Source organism: Lonchura striata, chromosome 1 (genome assembly GCF_046129695.1).
Source record: "Lonchura striata isolate bLonStr1 chromosome 1, bLonStr1.mat, whole genome shotgun sequence".
Taxonomy (NCBI): domain Eukaryota; kingdom Metazoa; phylum Chordata; class Aves; order Passeriformes; family Estrildidae; genus Lonchura; species Lonchura striata.
The window spans coordinates 87,581,584-87,602,452 of NC_134603.1; the positions used below are offsets into that span (position 1 = coordinate 87,581,584).

Consider the following 20,869-nt stretch of genomic DNA (forward strand, 5'->3'; position numbering starts at 1 on the left):
AACTCAGTTCTGAGACTGTGAATGAATTATTTTGTCTAGTTCCTCATAGGCAGTATAGAGGTTTCAGACTATAAATTACCATATCATATGAAAAGTACGTGAAGATGCCCTCAGTTAAAATATATATTGGGACACAGTATAAATATTAATTAGACATGACCTGCATACAAATACTGCACTGTTATTGAAGATCGCTTCTGGAAATGACAATTTACCTGCTAATTTACCTGCTAATTAGGAAATTTCAAAGATTCAATTCAACACTTGTGATAAAAGTTAGGATGGCATAAAAATGAGAAATTACTAAGCCTCTTAAAAGTCTCTCTTTCTTTTAGCTGTCAATGCAACAACAATGTGCACATCCTTTTTTTCCATTTTCTGATGAAGCAGGATAAAAAGATAAAGTCACATAAAAGGTGTTTATCAGAATTATCTCAATGGAGAGTTGGGAACTAACAATTACACTGTCTTCACACATATCTAGTAAAGACCACCACAAAGATAAATTTCTTGAAACTACCATCTCTTGACCCAGCAAAATGGAATTGTTCTGAAAATGTCTCCCTGACAATGCCCTTAAGACTGAGAAATAAAGCTAGAAAAACCCTCTCATATTTCATACAAAGAATTCTAAATAATTCCAAGAAATCAATTTTCTTTGGGAGTGCAGTAAGCTTTCAACCAAATCCAACAGAAAAGCCATTTTCATGAAAAACTGAAAAGATGACAATTAGGAGAAAAAAAAAAGATAAGGAAAAAAATTATTTCTGCAAACTTTCCCTTTTTGTAAACTGTGTACTACAAAATTCAAGCATCCAAGAAAAAAACTAAGGTACCACTTAAGAAATGGGAAGCCAGGGAAAGCTAGACTTTTAGGCTTAAAACTAACATTAGGGTAACCTGTTTTCACCTTGGAATTTGTACAGAAAATCCAGACAACTCAGTTAGGCTGACCAATCCGCAGAGCTGTCCTACAGAGCATAGAAGCTATGAAGTCCACTTTTTCAAATTTTTAAAATATTCAATATATAATATTTTTTAAGCTTTCAACATATACATAACCACACTACAAGAGTATACCACCCATGCAATCTTTAACTTTTCTTTAAAACAAAAGGTGTAAAAAATGGTGTCATACAGCTAGGACAGACATTCAAAAGTTACAGGTGTAAGCCAGCTCTGAATTCCAAATTCATATTTAATCCCCTGTCCCACACCACCTCCATCTCCTGAAAGCATTCTGCAGAAGCTGTTACCCACAATGTAGACTCATGAAGACGAAGGACTACATTTCATTTGATCTAACACTAATTTAATCTTCTACCATGTATCTATTTTATATAATAAAATATTCTAATCAACAGTCCTGTTATCTAAAGTATTTCATTTCACTTGGATAATAGAAGTTCACAGACTCTTCATAAAACACAATGAAAAAGAGCTTCACATTCTTCTCCATTAGTAGATGATTCCAAAATACATAAAATAATGCAGTTTCTTGAAGTAAATTAAAGAAATATAAGTAAAAACTCCTCTTATTGCTGGCTTTTACCAAAGTAAGCCATTGTCATACGCAATGATCTCTGTCAACTTGATTCTCCTTCTGGTTGTAATTTTATTGTCACAGATGGGTTACAGTTGAAAAGGACCTCTGAAGACTTTGTCCAACCCTCTCACTCAAGGAGAGCCACTGAGAGCCAGTTCCCCAGGACCATGTCCACAGTATTTGAATACAGCCAGGGATGGAATCTCTACCACCCACCTCCCTCATAACCTGAGCCAGTGCTTGGTCATCCACACTGTCAAAATGTGATTCCTGGTGTTTAGAGGGAACCTCCTGTGCTTTTTTGTGCCTGTTGCCTCTGGTCCTGTCTGTGGGCACCACTGGAAAGAGTCTGTCTTACTTTTCTTTGCACCCTCTCTTCAGGAATTTATGTACTTAGATGTGATTCCCCCTCCCTGAGCTTTCCCAGGCTCTCCTATGAGGAGAAATGATCCAGTCTCAGTCTCTTAACCATCTCTTTTTGACTCTCTCAAAACAGAGAGCTGGTTTTTGTTAATTTTTTTTTTCCAATAGAACTTCAGAAATCCTGCATTCCATGACCTTTTGGGAAATCCCTGATGGAATTGGCACTATGTATGAAATTCAGCAGCTCACTTTCTCCTTCTAATTCAAATCACTTTTAGTAAGCTAGAAAGGAAAAAAAATCCTTCCAAAAATTCACACTTTTTAAAGTTTAAGTGTTCATTAACATTGCTATGAACATTCTTTTCCAGCATTATAACAATATTTTAAATGCAATCAAAAAAACCATTCAGTGAAAATCAATATTTTAACAGCTGCTACTAGATTATATGTGCTCTTTAACATTCAGTCACCATAAGCTGAGTAATTATGTTATCAAAAAAGCAGTAATATCTGGAGTCAGTATAACTATTACAAAGCCCATTTTTGTAAAGGGAGGGCATGCTGACCCAGGTTATCATCTTACTCCCTTAAGAACCAATAAAATTTGGGAAAAAGCAGATAGGGATCTAAAATACTGTTGTAAAAATCATGAAGCATTGTCATTTCCAACATACTGTCATGAACACCATGACGCTTCTGGGAATACAGTTTGGCTTATTAAATAAAAAAAAAAAATGCACTGAATGTATTTCTTCTTTGTTTATATGGCAAAGTAGGTTCCACCCCCCAAAAATAGATGCCATAAATTAAGGATAATCTGGGGAAAATTTTGGTTGGGAGTACATAAAAGTACAGGTTTCACTCCTGAAAGCATTCAAAGCAACATGAAATCTTAAGGCCTTCAAACCACAAGTGCTAGAAGCCTTACACCACACGACACAATTTTGTGACAGAAGCTTTTGTTCCTTTTAAAAATTTGCACAGCTTTAAACTTTCATCCTGTAGTTCAAAAACAGAAATCATATTCCAGCATTAAAGTTACTGACAATGTCTTGTGGACTAGACACTTGTTTATATTGAAAGTACAGCCAATTAAACTAAACCTTGTAATTTAAAGCTTCATGGAACAGTAATTTTTATGGCCTGATAAGTAATGGAGACAAACTTAGGTAACCCAGAAAGACCCAGACAAATATATTTATTTAACAGCAAATGTTTACTGGTCAGGCTGCAGAAACAATACTGGGTTTTTTCCCTCCTTTGCTGCAAAGTAATAAGAGTACACACATGAACATATCCAGAGAGAACAAGGAACAAGAGTTACAAAAGAACATTAAACCAGAAGATAATTTATCTGCCCTGCTGAGAAGAGCTCAGGGAGGTAAGCCAAAACATCTAAAAAGAAGAAAATACCAGAGAACTAAACAAAAGAAAGTAGAAGTGTAACACTCAGTTAAAGTAGTGCAGGAGATTTATACAATATTCTACCCCAGCCTACACTGATGAAATGATTCCTGATGTATCCTCTTGATCATTTACCTATGAAACCAACAGCCCACAGAGCTCCGTACAGAAAAGATCTCTGAAATTATCACTTATGCAAAGCATACATGACAAAGTATAGCACTGCCCAAACATTCAGCTAGGGCACAGAATATTAGGGTGAAAAAGAACACACCAGCAGCACTTATGCTAGCACTTACATGTTTCCAACTAGCTGCAATTAGCTAAAGTGTGATGCTTACCTTTTATAGTTTCCTCCACAACTTCTACTACACGATCTATCTGCTGAACCTAAAAAAAGTCAGAAAGTAAATACCTAAGTAGTCAACAACTGGACATACTTTCATATTAACTAGTCTTTCAAGAGTGTCTTCTTCTGGATTAAGAGGTAGTAAAGAATTTTGGGCTGTGTTTTTAGCCAGTTTTTATTCACTGTGGATCTTGGTCAATGTGCCAAAAAAAATTTAAAATTTACCACCCAATTTAAACCAAATTTTGTCCTCAAAAAGAGCAAGCTCACATAAGTTTGGCAAAAATCACCAAATTGCTAGAAAAGAGTTGAGGCCTTAAGTGCTGTTCATGGTCTGTGACAGGCAATGGTGAACCAGGCACTCATCAGCTGGGTGCCTCAAACAGCCAAAGTGCTCCCTCACCTCAGTCTCCACAGCAAAATAGTAGATGGTGGAAAACACAACAAAAAACTGATGATACTGTCAGGGCAGAATATAGGGGAGAAAATGAATGAGGTACCAGAGGGGAAAGACACTGGAACATAGGAAGAAAATAAAAATGCTTTTGTGAATTTTAATAGAACAAGACATTCTCCTGAACTTGATGCAGGCTGTGTTTGGAAATGGAGAAAAAAGCCCTCATGATTTTCACAACACAGAATTATCTTTAATGATCATTATACAACGTCTGCAATAAAGACAACAAATTTATGTTTCAGTGTTACATTTGCCAAAATTCACCACTAATGAGATAAATAGTTCAATTATTTCTTAATAGATACATTAGTCTTTATTTAAAGTCAATGGCCAGCACACTGTAGAGATTTTGGCATATAAACTAAAAGGAATCAACATTAACACTGCAAAATTAAACACTCGGGAATTCTGGAAGCTGAGATTCTTTCCAGAGCTTTTATCCAAACCACCTCTTCTATGTAATTCTACTATAGATATTTACATACAGTGCAGGAAAGCCAACTTGTCACACTTCAGTTAGTTTGTGATTTTTCCACAACATTCCTTTTTAAACACTGCTTCTCTAAGCTGTAAATTACATTAACTAGATTTAGTATGATTTTAGCAGTCTTTTCCTTGGAGTTTCTTTTCCAGCTTGTTTCCAAAACAAGCAGAAAAGCAGAAGTTGCAGAGGCTTCAAGAGAAGAACCTGATCTGCAACAAGGAGCCTGGAACTTGGATCCCTTGTATCAAAGCCAGTAAGTCTTTCTGCCCTAAACCACTGAGTTTGTCTTTTCCTGTATATATAAGACTGCACAATCTTGTCTACTTCATATTCATTTTTCCAATCTGTCTAGTAGAAGTTAAAAAAAAAAGCTCACCTATAGTTGGAGTCTGATTTTAAATTCCCAGCTGAAGTCAGTTCCTTTCCTCATCTGGGTGTTGGATCAAGTCCATGTCAAAGTATTTTTATTTTTCTTATTTTTTTTTTAATCTTTTGAAATACAGACTTTTAAAATAGGGATGGCCACCATTTTAGATTTTTAATACAGTATATTAATTATGAATTCTATAAATTAAGTTATATTATTGCTAATATATGTATTTTAATAATTTTATTGAAAAATAAATATATTTAAATAATTTTCTGAATCACAAGCATTCACATTACAGACATACATATCTAGCAATCAACTTGTAAAGAAAGCACACAGCAGCAGTTGTATGGAAGACATGCATATTTACATACTTGTGTACATATCCATTTTGGATATAGTTTTAAAAACTATGACTCAAGATATTTAACATATGCACTTTCTACTAAGTGTTTAAAAATAAATAGAAAAATTCCACTTAAAAATAGAAGTATACACATTTAAAATTATACTACAGACAGGGAGCAAAGTCTGCCTTATATTACCTAAAACATTATTGCTATATGTCTCACTACTAGACTGTTTACATTCATAACCATTTTAGTAATTTAAAATATGAGTAATCTGGGTGGTTCATAACCTGAGCCACCAATTACTTTCTGCATTGTGCATCTGAGGAATTTTTGCATTGCTCCAAATCCCCTGTTGAATAAAGACAGAAAAAACCCCACCAACCATTCTATTGCATCTTCATTTTATTGGATAAATTAAATTATTCTCAATATGCCTGTCAAGAAGATGGCTCATGTAAGTAATTAAAATTATAGGTCTGAGAGACAATGCGATCTGCACCCAGAAATGGATGTTTGTTCTGCCTTACATGTCATTTCCCACATTAAATATTTTTCATTTGATATTGGAAATTATTTGGCTAAAGCCCCAGGTGTTCAAGAAGAAAATGTGGAATGCTTCCAGTCTGCATTTATGAAGATAAAAGTATGTTAGAAAATGTGAAGTGAAAAGAGGGAAAGGTTTATAAATTCTTATTTGGGAAAAAGAAAAGGGAGTGGGGGGGAAGGAAGGATGAAAAAGGAAAAAAAAAATTACAAAGTCATAGTAATGAAATTTTCTTGGATATATAAAGGTCTGCTGGATGCTTTTCCTCACATCTCACTAGCCTTATGGATAATTCTGCTCTAGACTGGTATCAAAGATATGTGTAAACCTTCAGAGCAGAGCTCCAATAATGTCTCTCTCCCTCAGGCATCAGGAAGTCCATGAAGCAGAGAGACCTCCTGGTGGTGGATGAAGGGAAGAGACACCATTCCTCAACATTTCTTTGCAGAGTGTCTCAAAAAACCAATGCCCCAGGAGTGACAGCAGGACACCACTGCTGGGTGTGGTTAGTGCACCCTACTTGGCTCTACAGATCCTGTGGAACCTTATCCAGCATAGTTAAGTACATTTTGGACCTCATGTCCACTTCAAATGGTTCTCCACTAGGCAGAACGGAGCTGACAGCTGAGTAGAACTATGCAAAAAGGAAAAAAAAAAAAAAACAAAAAAAAAAAAAAAAAAAAAAACAAAACAAAAAAAAAACACTCAACAACCACAAATCAGGGCTGGTGCAGAAATCTGGGCTGAGATTGATATGGGTCAAGAGCATAGGCAAGGCTCACGAGCCCATGGAAGAGTAGCCAAATGGCCAAAGCAGAAAACTCAGGAAACTCTGGTGAAAAAGCAAAGATAAAGAATTTTTATCAAAGCATGGAGGCTGAATTGAAACAAAGGCCAAGAAAAATCTTTGACTCTTCCTGGTGGGATCAGAGCTAGGCATAAGTGCAGCTCAGCAATCATTTGTATTCATAATAACCCGGCACTGCCAAGGCCCACTAAACCATATCCCTAAGCACCAAACTACACAACTTTTAAATGCCTCCAAGGATTGTGACTCAACCATTTCCTTGAGTAGTCTGGTCCACTGCATGACCACCCTTTACATAAAGAAATTTTTCCTAAAATTCAATATGAACATCCTAGGAGTGAACATAATATCTATAGAGAGCTACTTGAAGTAAAACAATCTTTTTTTTCTCATCTTGGAAAAACCCTGTCCATTGATTCTCATTGACATAGTTAAGAAACAAAACGGTCACTACATAGATAAAATAATCTAATGTAGGTAATTAGAACATGCTATTTATAATCCTGAAGCTTTTAACTCCAGTTCACCAACTCTCAGTTTCATCTCACCTTCTTTAGGGATCTCTGCCAAATGCTGGATGTTAAAAGACTACTCAGCCTATCCCCTCTCTAAAGCCAGTAAAAGGGAAATACAGGGCTTCAAAAGGCACTTCAGGTCTTCTAAAAATCTAAATTATTTTAGAGATAATTATCTTCATTGACCATAAAGAGAGCTGAGCAAAACAGACTCTCAAGTTACAGCACTTAGGCAAGATAAATCTAGGGCTTAATACATAACTTCAAAAGGCATGTGACTAGCCACCCTGGCTTCAGAGGGATAACATCTGTGTTTAAAATCTTTGCTGACAATACTGGTCATGGTAATGGGCACTGCTCTGGGTTAGGAATGTATTCTGAGAAGAGGATCCACACAAACTTTAAAGGGAAGGAGACTACCCCAGAGATGCACATAAACAACTGATTTTCATTACTAAACAGTGACACAGCTGAAAGATAATTTTTATCTAAATTAACTGCTACAACCTTTGATTTATAGGATAGTACATAACTGCTGTAGAAATGAACATTTTCTATTTGAACATCCATTTTTCAGTTTAAAAGCAGGGGCTTAACTGACACTCTTTTCTGACTTCCAGGTTCAAGTGTCCTATATGAATATCAACATGGAAATTCAAAAGCCAAAGCTGACCAGCAGTGATTTGTATTAAATAATTCTTAGCCATAAGTTACAGATGAACAGTGTCCACCTCTTCCCAGGTTCCCAAGTTCCAAAAACTTCTGCTAATTCAAATAATTCAGAGCAAACTTCCATCAAATTTGGCTTTCATGAAGTATGTATTGGATATCTGCATTCACGTAAGGCTCTGTTTTAAGGGCAGCAGACAGGCTTGCAATCTTGAATGCAGTCTGTCCTTATAAATGCTGCAAGTATCACTATCTCTGTTTTGCAAACATCAGTGAAACTTTTATGAACTGAACAACAGAAATACCATACAACACATCTTCCTTGTTTATGAGGCTAAAGCAATAGGGATGTACGGACACTTGGCATCTTTGTAAGGTTCCACTGATTTCCTTTCACAATGGCACTGCTAAAGCTCCACTCACTGGAGCATTTTACAAATGAAGGAATAAGGATCGTTAAACTTATAAGTGTATACCAAATAAAGATGTAGAGCTTGAGAAATAAAGTGCCTGTTTTTTGTAATGCACTTAGCATTTTTTATGCTGCACCATCTATTTTATTGCAGGGCTCCTAGTGTTATGTGCTGCTGCTGGGAGTGTTCAGCATTCCCACTAATCACATTCTAGAGTTTCAAACTGGATATGAAAAGAAAATTACTTAAAGTTTGCCTTATACAGTAGAATAGCCAGGGGAAGGGGTTAGTTGGAGATCAGGAGAATGCAAGGAGCTTTGGCAGAGGGCTTTTCATAGCTATATATTTCTCCTGGAAAGTGAATTCAGGTTCACCTTGGCTGAAGAGCCTGCAGTGCCCTACGATGCAGAAGGGACCTGCACCTTCTGACTCAGATAGCAGCAGCAAAGGGGGGGTTACAGCCTTCCAGAGTAGCAACACTGGACTGGTTGTGTGGGTTTGTGCAGATAAAAGATTAGGTATGATAGACTTCCCTTGGGTGATGAGATGATAGGTCTTTGATGCTAGATGTTACACTGGGAAAGATAGAGAAGGAAGGAGATTTGGAGTTCTCATTCAGGATTCACTCACCTGTGGATCTATTGTGTGCATTTAATGGAATACATATGTGGATTAGGTGCCGTGCTTTCAGTCTGCACACCAAGTTTGATGATTTCAAAGCACAGATACATGGGCTTTGTGAAGCCTCTTAAGATCTATAAACTCCCAGTAACCTGACCGGGGGTTCTAATACATAGCATCATTTGGAGATCAAGCATCTTAAAACTCCAGAAAATGTCAATGAAATAAAATACCCCATTCCAATGGCTCAACTATCACAGGGAGCAAGGGTTTTGTACATTCTTGTATGCAGCTCAGGAAGTGAAGAAACACCACCATTACCTATATCCATTCACGGATCCCAAAACATAACCTGTCAGCTAAATCTTTCATTGCCTCTTCTGTCTCCTTTTCCTTCTCCCATAATCCCCTCAAAACAATTGGAAGAGTCACACATCCTACTTCTCGGCAACTATAAATGAAAAGTGAGGGATAACTACATAGGAGAGTTGATGTCTTTGTGCTCTGCACAAGTACTTGAGTTTGAAGTGAGTACACCACAAAGACAAGGGAGTAAGCTTTGGAAACCACCAGAGGGGAACTGGCTGTGAACCTCTGTAATGCATCATTATGTGCTTCAGGTACTTTACACCCTAGGCAGGTTTATTACTGCCTAGAGTTTTCCCGTTCCACAAAAGAGCTCCTTCACCTTGTCATGTGAAATTATGGTTTGCCTTACACACAGCCCATGGCAAGGCCTCAACCCACATTATGTTTATAAAGTAGCAATTAATTTAAAGAAACACAGAAGCACAGTAACATAACAAATGGTAAGAAGGATATGAAGTTGTCCTTCCTTTCCTTCTGCCCAAATCAGACAGTATATAAAGAACAGTGGAAGTTCAGTCCTGTATTTTTCAAATGCAGATCAAAACAAGCTCTGGTTTACTAGAATTTCTCTGGTAGTTACAACACAACTTCCTCTTCCATCCTAACAAGAGGAGCAGAAGAGCCTCTGACACACTGCCTTTAGAAAGCCACCCTGAGGGAGTTATAATTGCTGGTAAATAAACATATTCTCAGACAACACAGTCCTTTGAAATAAATATTGAAAAAGAAAAAAAAAAGGTGGGGGGTGGGGAGAAAACAGCAGAACTTATATAAGCAACAATAAATCAACTATGTCTCTCAGCTAAGTTGAAGACAAGACCAACCTGGTATTAAAGAAAGATTTTCAAAACTGTACCCTTAATGTTTAACATTTTAAAGTAGAATCAATATCCTATTGCCAACATAACATTTTCTACGTCTCAATTTTGAAAAAAAACTCCTTTCAAAAATATTTTGCAATAGGAAGATAACAAGTCTTGTCCTTTAAATAGTCACCCTCTCACACACATACTTTATAAAATGGGAAGGAAATCTTAAATGTACCAACTGAAAACACAGACAATAATATGCTCTTAGCTTTGTTTTTGTTAATAGTTTTGCCTCAAGGCTGAGACCTTTCTGAGCTGAGGGATCTCATTTAAAGCACAGTGGATTTAACTCTTCAGACTGTCTCAAGTTTAAACGAAATAATAATTGCTATTTTCCATTCTGCTTAATAGTGTGAAGTAAAAAAACAACCAACCAACCCTCATCTGTGTCAGTGTAATCCTACACTTCTTCCACTTCTTTTAAAAAAGGTCTTAAGGCTTGTCTTAGAGCAAATAAACTGTGATATTCTTAAGAATATGGTAATTGATACCTTCATCCAGGATGAAGCCTGGAAATTTCCAGGTTTCAAAGGGCACTGGAAGTCAGTTCCAACAACAGCATCCTTTTCTTTCTCCCCTCATGCCACAGCCAAATCACCCTCAATTGAAGGAAGGTTTAAATTTTGTATAATGCAAAAAGATGAACAGGAGGAGGACATGGCAGGAAGCTTCTCTGCTGCTTTTTCCAAGAGAAAGGCAATAGAGTCTAGATATTGACATCAACATACTGAAAACATTTATGAAAACCTTTAATTTCTAAAGATACATACCCCTATAATACTCAAGCCTTTCAGGTACTCCTGGCGAGGTTGGGCTTGTGGTACACAACCTGCTAGAACAACTTTCTTCTTCCCTTCTTGGGCTTTCCTAAAGAAGGACAAACAGTATGTCATTATTTTTTTTACTTATCATTTTCAACTTCAACACAGTCATATTATGCATGTGACAACAGAAAGCAATCACAATGAAGACCTCACCAAATCAGAAGCAACTTGTGTATGTCTGAGCCTCAGAAACCAAACAAACCAACACACCAAAAGAGCCCCATTTGAAGCTACAGCACATCTGGTTCAGTTTGGGAAGTATGTACAGAGACCATGACCACTGCATATCTTGGATAAAAACACAACTCTGAAACCCCTAATCAAGTTCACTTAACTTTACTTGCCAAAATGGTAGAAGAGAAACTGGCCAAGAAAGATGGGACAGAGTAATTAACATTGATTCAAGAAGTTACACAGAATGCAAGGGACAGAGAACAGGACACAGGCAGGAACCCCTAACTCAGAACATAGACATTTATGTAGCACCAGTCAGAACTGACCAGTTACATCAGTCTTCTGATGTGTACTTAAAACATTTATTTGCTTTAAAATATGCAGTTGCTTTAAAATGTTTAAGTATTTAAGTATATTGAGCACTTTCAAGCTTTAAGTACTTGCTTCTGGCAGAGAAATGTTTGTCTGGATACCTTACATAATTCCTTAGCTTTAATACTACCTTAGCATCAAACAGGAAATCAAAATATTAAAATGAAATGGTTAACACTGTTCATCTCATTAGTAACTTTTAATTCAACTATGAGTATTAAGCCAGCATTAAGTCTCAAAACTAATGGAAGGCCTGCACAGAACTAGCAGCTGCACACAAAACAGTGAGATACAAAACTTGCCAATGTTCATCAAACGTTGAAGATCATCCATTAGCACAATAACCAACACAACTACTACATTGCAATGTGCAAAATATGAAAGAAGAAAGATGCTGAATAAGTTTGGGAGATTGGCTGGGTCTAACATATTATGGGTTGCTTCAAGAACAATCCTTCATGGTTACGTGTCACATCACAACCTCCCGGCAGGCTTCTGTCAAACTGGAACCTGGAATCTTTTCTCTAGCAAGGCATGAATTCATGAAGTGTTTAACATTATGTTGGAATAAGCTAAGACACATCACAACACCTTTCAGAAAAAATATCCACAATACACAAGTATTGAGACAATTTTATACTCTTCAGCGTTCTTGAGCTGTCTCCAAGATAAATGCACTAAAAGGAAGTGATGTTCAACAAGCACATGAATGCTAAAGGAGTATCTATCTCCAGCAATGGCAATTTTGACAAAAAAATCCCAAACCGACCCAGAGTGGTACCACAGAGTTTCCCTGCTCAGAATTTTCACTCCACACTTGTTATATGGACAAATCTGTTTACAATTTACAGCTCAAACGAAAGCTCATAATAATACACAGACTGTAATAATAAAGGAGATCACAGGCTGTTTTGCCAAGTATCTTGTGTTAGCTGCTGCACTAAAATGAGGTATTTTAAAGGCAAGAAACAAACACAGGTGAGAAATAACAAGAAAACAGATTATGACTATTACTTCATACCCAACATAAATACAGCAAATATCTATAAGATATTTGATTTTGTTTTAGTGGGGCTTTCAGGAAATGTTCAGTCATCATACAGAACCTTGTTGGTCCTCTACTTGCACACTAAGTGTATAATATAAATGCACATCTTCTTATCTCTTCCTTTGTAATATTTCTGTGGGTAAAGAACTATGATAAGACACTAATTTAGTATATTTCTTCGGCACAGAACATAGAAACATGTCTCCAAAACCTGTGATCCCTCATTTCTTTCAGTGGTAAACATTTAAGGGCTTTATAAAACTTCAGTGGAGGTTGCCTACTACATATCCAAGAAAAAATAAGAAAATAAAAAAAATCATACTTCATGCATTACCTAAAAATGTCACATAGCACCATGTGACACTCCACTAACTCGAAGGATAAAAATCACTACTTATATAGTCTAACAGACTCAACCTAATGCCTGGAGGCAAGACAATAAGCCCTGTCTCCAGCAAACAAAGCACACATCCCTAGGCAGCCTGGCATCTGGTATAATCTGCTGCAAGCAACAGCCCGCTCATCTACTTGAAAACCTGTGAGCACCACAGAAGAAAAAGCTCTTATTCATGTCTTTTTATCTGAGAGAAAAAAAAATAAACAAAGTTTCCCTTGACACATTAAATGGCATTTTAATGTTATTTCACAGCTTTAACATTTTGCAATATCTTCTGGGACTATAACTAGAGCTAGGAGGAAAAAGTTGAAATTCATATTCTTCGTAAGAAGCATTACCTTCACTTAACTTTTTAAAAGTTGTACTGGTCTCTACAGAATAAAGAATTTTGTACACTGAGATTTTTTTTTAAAAATGCAATTAAGTGGAAATGCCAGAACTAAATTTTCAATCATAGCAAATTTTCATTACCTTCATAATATACCACACAATACATAAAACCTACCATAAATGAAAACCCATTGTAAGAAAATTATTTTTTGCCTCATTTTCAAGAAACTACTTCTCAAAATATGCATTCCAGTGCTATATTGTCACCTCCTTTTAATACTGTTTAATGAGTCCTACTCATATTAACAAAAGCCTGCAAAAATTATCCTTCAGAAACGTAGTTAGCATGAAAACAGTATTAGAAGAGCCTTTAGTCTTCAAAAATATGAATAGTAAGGAGACTAATACCTCATGGAATTTAGTAGGTGGCATGAATAAATACATCTTCTCTTTTAGAATCCTTTATATTTTTAAGTTACATGAACTTTACCTTGAACTTTCAATTTAATTGACTCATGAAAGATCTTCTAGAAATCCTCATTTCTAAAAGCTATTTGCAAGATATAAATCTGAATACAAATTTAATTAGAGCAATTTTTTTTTTTTTTTTTTTTTTTTTAAGAAAATACTTATTCAAGCTACTTCCTAAGTAATGGGTGGGAAATAAAAAACAAGTGGGAAACAACAAGGGTGTGAAATGCTGCATACAGCAGAGGACTCATACAAGATCACAAGATTTATACTCCATTGCAGAGATAATGAAATATGTTCCATGTATTCTGCCTTTAAAAAGCAAATTTGAGAATGCAACTCGAGAATTTCTGCCTTGCTCATGAGCACTTGTATTTATGTTAGGAACATTCCCAAATCAGGATATTTTTCTCACAATGCTAATGGTTCCTCTAATTTTTTTTTTTTTTAAGCTCCAGGAAAATTTAGTCAGTAATACAACAAAGACAAAGAAACACCTCCCACCCTCCAAAAAAGCTCTCCATAAGCATTTGCTACATCAGCACTGTGTGTATAGCAACACCGCTGGATACCATGGCAGCCAGTGCAGGAAGCTGTTCCGCTTTCTCATGACTCACACAGATACTCAGGTGGAACTACCAAAAGAAAAACGTTTGGGACATTTCTCTGAGGTTCAAATCTAAGGAAGGTAATAAAAAAGTGAAAGCAGAGAAGATGGGTCAAATTCAACAGAAGACAATATGTGATATTGAAAGTAATTGCTAACTTGCTCTTTGCTAGAGACAAGAGCCAGACCACCACCGCTTCCCTGCTCATTTCCCTTCCTATAAGCAGAGCTGCCCACTGGATTTTTGTAAGCTGTAAACTCTTAAGTAACTCGTAGCTTTTAGGGAGCCACCACTACATCCCACCAAGGGATCCCAGCTGCACAGGAAGGTTAAACAGGCCTCTGAAACAAAAAGCACTCTGGTCTGCAGGGAGGAAAGCTGATAAGCTACAGACTACTCAGCATGAAACATGCAATTTGTAAAGTGCTGCTCTAGTACCAGATATGTGAAACCATAGGAGACCAAGTATTTTGCCTGCAAACCCCACATTTTCTCCTCCAAAACCCATTGTTTGTGGAATTAAATAATGAAGAAGTATGTAAACAATGAGCAGAAGGTTGCCTGCAGCAGGACTAAGTAACAGTCAAATACAAGTAAGAGAAAATGCAAGAGTGGAATTTTAAAAGCAAGAAATTAAGGGGGAAAGTGCTTTACCGTGAGCTTCTTCAGCTTTGTATGGATAGCACTTGGGAAATGTTCATAAAATAAGAACTATTTCTAATGCTAAAGTACAACAGGAAGTAACTTTGTTGTCTGAAACAAAAAAGTAATTATTTCAATCTGACTCCTACTAGGCAATGACAATAGACCATCCCTGAGCTGTTCCCACCAAATGCAGCACTCACCTCCTCACTGTTGTACGTGTACAAACCTGGCAACTCCCCCATAAGATGTGTATACTTAAATGGAATTGTGCAATGCATCATTGTAGTCTATTCATACCATTCTTATGGCCTCCTGTTACACAAAATCCACAACAGTCCTTATCAGGTGTTTTAGAAAGGTGTGAAACCATAAACAAAGGGGAGCTTTGTGTCTAGAAGTGCCCAAACAAATGTCAGGATGGATGAAGAAGTTCTGCTACAGCAGCTAAATACAGTATTAGCTGAATATATAATGAGATCAGACTGCCAATGGTTATAAAAAGTAAAATTCAGGAGATACTACTTCCCAGGCTGTAGAAATGGTGTTGTGATGTCTCTGGGGAAAAAGAAATGCTATTTGGCTGAAGATGCAAATATGTGAAAGATCTTCCAATTCTCTCATATGCTGAATTAATCAGCAGAAAGCCACAAGTCTTAAAGAGAACGCAACATCCATAGAATGAAAAGATGGTGCCTGCACAGCATTTGGAATACATTCTTGAAAATCCATAAAATCACACAGCTCTTTTCTGTTTGAGAAATTACCAACGGTAATTGAACCGTGGCTTTACAGGCTTTGAGCAAATGTAATGTCTCATTAGTATCCAAAGGCTCGCTTTCCATCCTCACTGTCTCCTGTTGTTGCTCTTACCTTTCTCCAACTTCAACGCCCCCTCTTTCTCACTTCTGGCCATCTGTTATCACTCCTTCTCTGCTCCAAGCTCTGCAGCTCACTGGGCCCTTCCACAGCCCCATTTAACTCATTGATATAGGAGAAATTTATTGAGCCAAGATTGGGAAGTTTTAACCATTCTGTCCCATTAAGTTAGCTTATGGGGGAACGGATGACGTAGAACCAAAACAAGAGGGAAAACTAAAGCTGCTGGGAAGGAAAAAAAAAAGAGAAGGACACGAGAACTTCTTGTTTTATCTCTGGTGAGCTTAACAAGTCTCATGAAACCTTTGAGGCCACAATATGCTGAGCAGAGTGGATGAGTAAGAAGCAAAAAGGATGTTAGAAACTCATAAACGTTCTGCCTTCTAAGTTAGGGACAGCCCCATATACAAATGATTGTGGAAAACCTGATGAAAGCTTGACAACATTATAAATCAGAGCAGAACCACTCAAGAGTCTGCTTAGGCATGTCATCTTCATTGTGAACTTCCACAGCCCCCAAAGAATTACTGTAATTTATCTGTGGGGCATGTGAAGATGCAAAGTTCATTTGAGGATGTTTATGCTGATTATTGGAGTTTACTGAACTGCTCTTGGAGGACCAGTCTCTAGCAAAGTGGCTGTCTCACTGCCAAGCTGCACCTGCCAAACTTGTCAAATAGCACTTCCTGTGGCAAATACTATCAGGTAGCATGCAAATATTCCAGGGCAAAAATACGTTGCATGTCCTCCTCCTGACAAAGGCAAGCATGTCTTCTTTGAAAGTACTTCATAAAGATAAAAATGCTTGCTCCCTCAAACTCCAAACTGAGGCTGTAAAGACATGCTCCAAGCAAAAATTAATAAATAAAAGCATAAAAATATCCATCCCTAAAAAGAGTTTTTTATAGCAGGTGAAATGTCAGATCTGAGAATAATCCCAAGACTCATATGCTACATTACCAAATTACTCCACAAGTTTCTGAAATGAATGGAAACTTGTTTTCACCCAACTACCTGGTATGCAAGTGAAGTGACTGCAGCTTTGTTGGCAAAAGACAATCTGAATTGAAACTCTAGACCCAGTCAAATCAGCGTGTGAGTTTTACTCAAATTTTCTGTAAATGTAACTTTATAGACAGCAATTAAAGATGCAACAGCTATTCTTGGGCAATCGTTACTCACACAAATATAGCATGTTAGTGGTAATGATGGTCTTTTCTTCCTGCAAAGGCTTTCAAATTAACAGTTCAAAGACTTTATCAAAATGAAAAATCAGACCACAATGTATTCAAGAAGAGGATGGGATGAGGAACAAATCCTCAGTCTCACCTTGGCCCTGGCTAGTAATTTTTTAGCCCCAAGCAAGGCTGAATTGATCAACATGAGAGAGAAACTTCCAGGATGTCTTTTGGTCAGGCTAGGCAAAAATGGTTATATGCCAGTTCCTATCCCTACAGATGATTAAGAAAACAGATTTTTAAAAATCAATATACCATAACTTTAAAGCAAATCTGCAAAATCCATAATTAGAAGTTATCAGCCTTACAACTGTTCTTAAAAGGAAAGTGTAATTAATGACAATCTGCTCCCTAAAAAATTTCATCTGGGCTGCTGGCAGGCAGATTTTACTTGTTGGCTAAAAAGCATATAGATTTTAAATTTAAAATTTTTTTCTTGCAATTACCAAGTTGTTGGTTTGAGGTTTTTGGGTTTTTTTTCCTTTTTCTGTTTATTGAGAAGACTGAGGGACCTTGTCATGTAACAGAAAATACTAGAAATAGAATTTGTCCTCCCAAGACTGTTGAGCAGACTGGGGCCTGGCAATCTGCTCAGGGTGTGCCAAGACACCCACTTGCTGGTTCAAACCTCCCCCAGCTCTTGTCAAGTGAACAGCACAGTCTGCCAGGACTTGTTGAGCACTGACAAACCTTCACTGCCTAACACAGGTGACATCCATGCTTTGTAGAAAGTACTTGCTAGAACATCGAGAGAAAATTTCTTTCTGCAGTATTTTTCAAGTGTTTAGGCTCCCACCATTCCTCATATAAAATGATAAAGTATTTGCCTTTGCTGCTCTACAAATCCGGGGTTCACGAGTCTCAGTTTCAAGCACATTGCTGGTAGGAGACATTACTATGCTCCTCAGCTCCTTTTCTTCCTCCCTCCTTTCAGTGCTCTTCTTTATCCCTCTGCTGACAGCACGAGCATCCTCAACTTCTCTGAGTACCAGATACACTGAAGTTCTGCCCACTCAGTCTTGAAAAGCAGAGGCTGCTAGAAGCCAAACCATCAGGGAGATGATGCAGGTGGTAGAAACTGGAATCGCCCTTCAAAAAAATTTGCAGTTTCTGAACATCCTTGAATCTTTATGTTCTTTAGCACAGAGATGACAAGTTGTGGTAGGGTTGTAAAAATACTTCACTGTCTTTCTGCATCTCCAGTTTCATGCAAGCCTTTCTTCAGAAGAATCTAAGAAGCGACAATCATGAGAGTTTTCAGAAGCAGAAATAGCTCCAAAACTCTAGCAGCAATTTTGTCTTTTGTCTTTGCCTTCTGAAACTACTTTCCTTCTTTAAGAGCAAGCATTTTCACTTCTTTCTACTACATCAAAAAAGCAAGACTTAATGCTCCCCCTTCAAATTGGAAAACTTAATCCTGTTTGGAATTAATTTTTGCATATCTAGATGGACTATCAAAAGGTACACTTGTCTCAAAAACAGTGAAAGGAAATCTCATATAAATTCACTTGGAAAGTGACACAAAACTTCTGACAGATTAAAAAAATGGAAGTCAAAATAGTAACAGTGAACTTTTATATCAACCACACAGCTCTTATGCTATTCCACTGCTCTTTCAATGTATATTGCTGCAGGAATGAGAATATTCTATCATAGCATTTATAGCTTATCTCTCCCTTATATTTATTTAACTCACAATTTATTCTACTTCACCTTCCCAATCTTACCTCCCTCTTAGTTCTATTCATCTCTTTCTTAAAAAAAGGAGTGCAGTTCAGGGCACAGAATAATGATTGTAATTAATGTGTGAAATGCTACGCTGCCTCTCAGGTTCAAAGTACAGGCAGGCTTCAAGTTATATGTATGCATGGCCAATGGTTGTAATAGAAAACCCTGTTGATACAATGACTAAAAAATGAAATTAGTGTTGAATGAAAATGAAATCATCTATTCTCCCCTGCCCCCCAGAGGTATAGCATGCTTCTCACTAACAAGCTACCTACAAAATTTTAAAAGGATTTTTTTCTAGAAGCAGTTATTAGCAGTTATTAGTGATTATTCTCCAGTTTTTTTTGCTAAGTATAATTCCCCAGGAATATTCTTCCATAGGGTAAGGATGGTGAAAATCCAGAAAAAGAAAGCAGAATTTACATAGACTAAACACAGAGGAATTCGTGATACCAATAGTGTTTTACCAAGTCATCAGAACACAATCCCTGCACAATTCCATGGCATGTCTGGCAAGGAACATTCTGATAAAAAAATCGAGGATAACAAAGGAACTAACAGCCAATTCATTTTTTTCTTGGACTCTCCAGGGCAGCTGAGGAAGAAAACCACAAACCTGAAAGGTGGCCAATATTCTGAACATCCAGGCTTTTTTTGCTCAAAATCAGGTGGCTACAGCTACTACATGAAAGAAACAAAAATAAGTACTTGAGAACCACCAAATACAATTTTCATCTTATATGCACAGAAGACTGTCAGAAGTTATCCAACAAAGAAAAGAAAATAAAATTCAATGAAGTAATTTTTCAGAACAGTAAGCTGCATGTTCTTTTTCCCTTTTGGAAATGCTGTACAAGCAGCCCCACTGTGGCTAGCTTTTGTGAGGAATTATGAAAACAGAAAAAGACTATAACATAGTGTGATAAAAACAGGAGGAAAAAAGGCAACAATGAGCAGAGCAGAAAATTAAGGGGAAAAAAAAAGATATTTTGATGTTTTACTCCTCAACACTGGAACCTTCATTCTGTCCAAATTGCACTGTATCACATTTTATTAACGTTTGGGGTTTTGTTTGCTTTAAATTCATCCAATAAAGCCCAGCAAGCTCTTCCTAATCAAAACAGATTAGAATTGATCACAGGACCTGAACAGCAACACAAATTATCCACTAGCCTCGACATGTCTGATTATTTTAACAGTTCTCCAATGGACCTGCTCATATCCCTCAACTGCCTCTGCTACACTCAAGATACAGCAATCCAGGTGAAGCCCCACCAAGAAAACAGCAGTAAATTCATCCCCTTAATATCCTGTTCATGTTTTACTTACTTACAACTGAGAATGACTCATGAGAGCTGGCTCATGTTTCTGGGTCTTCACCATACATCCCACATTGTTTGCAACAGGCCACTTAGCCACCAGCCTTATTCTCAGTAAATTATCAAGAGGTGTCAACTAACTCTTCATTGATATCTTTAATTTCCCATTGTTTCACACCACACCTGAAAGAATGGTAAAGATCCAAACAATTTTCCATGGACTACATTTTGACATACAATTTATTTGTATGGTTTTGTGTTGTTAGAACATCTTAGTGGTTTCTGTGCTCACACAAATTCATCTCACTCCCTGAAAGCAACAGACTCATACACTGCTTTAACTTTATGCTTTAGGGTGCTTTGTACCACACACTACAATAGAAATGGAAGAGAAAGAGATATTACAATTTTATTTCCTTCAGACTGAAGCTTTGAGTTTATCAATCACATATATAGATTCAAAAGTGTAATCTTGCTTCTGAAAAAAATTATTTCGTCATTTTCTATTCAGGCATTTTTAACTACAGTGTCAAGGGTGACTTGAATGACAACTGCACTTCACTTTTGCTTGTAGTGCTGGAAAAATTCTCCACTCAGTTGTTGTCACTGATGCTTAAGCAGGGGAAGGGAAGAAGATGCTGTTAAAAAGATGGAAGCTCAAAAGAGCATCAAACAGCATAAGACGGCTTTAGTGCACTCCCACTG

General features: G+C 37.0%; 1 protein-coding gene across 3 annotated transcripts in view; it reads right to left on the minus strand.

Annotated features, from left to right (window-relative positions):
* CDKAL1 (CDKAL1 threonylcarbamoyladenosine tRNA methylthiotransferase) overlaps window positions 1-20,869 on the minus strand; it is a 375,244-nt gene that overhangs the window by 244,262 nt on the left and 110,113 nt on the right. For all 3 annotated transcript variants that reach the window (XM_021553407.2, XM_021553406.2, XM_021553405.2), the window contains exons 6-7: window positions 10,905-11,001; window positions 3,655-3,703 (exon numbers count right to left, since the gene is read on the minus strand). In XM_021553407.2, coding sequence (XP_021409082.1) covers window positions 3,655-3,703; window positions 10,905-11,001 — 146 coding nt within the window. The remainder of the gene's footprint in view (window positions 1-3,654; window positions 3,704-10,904; window positions 11,002-20,869) is intronic.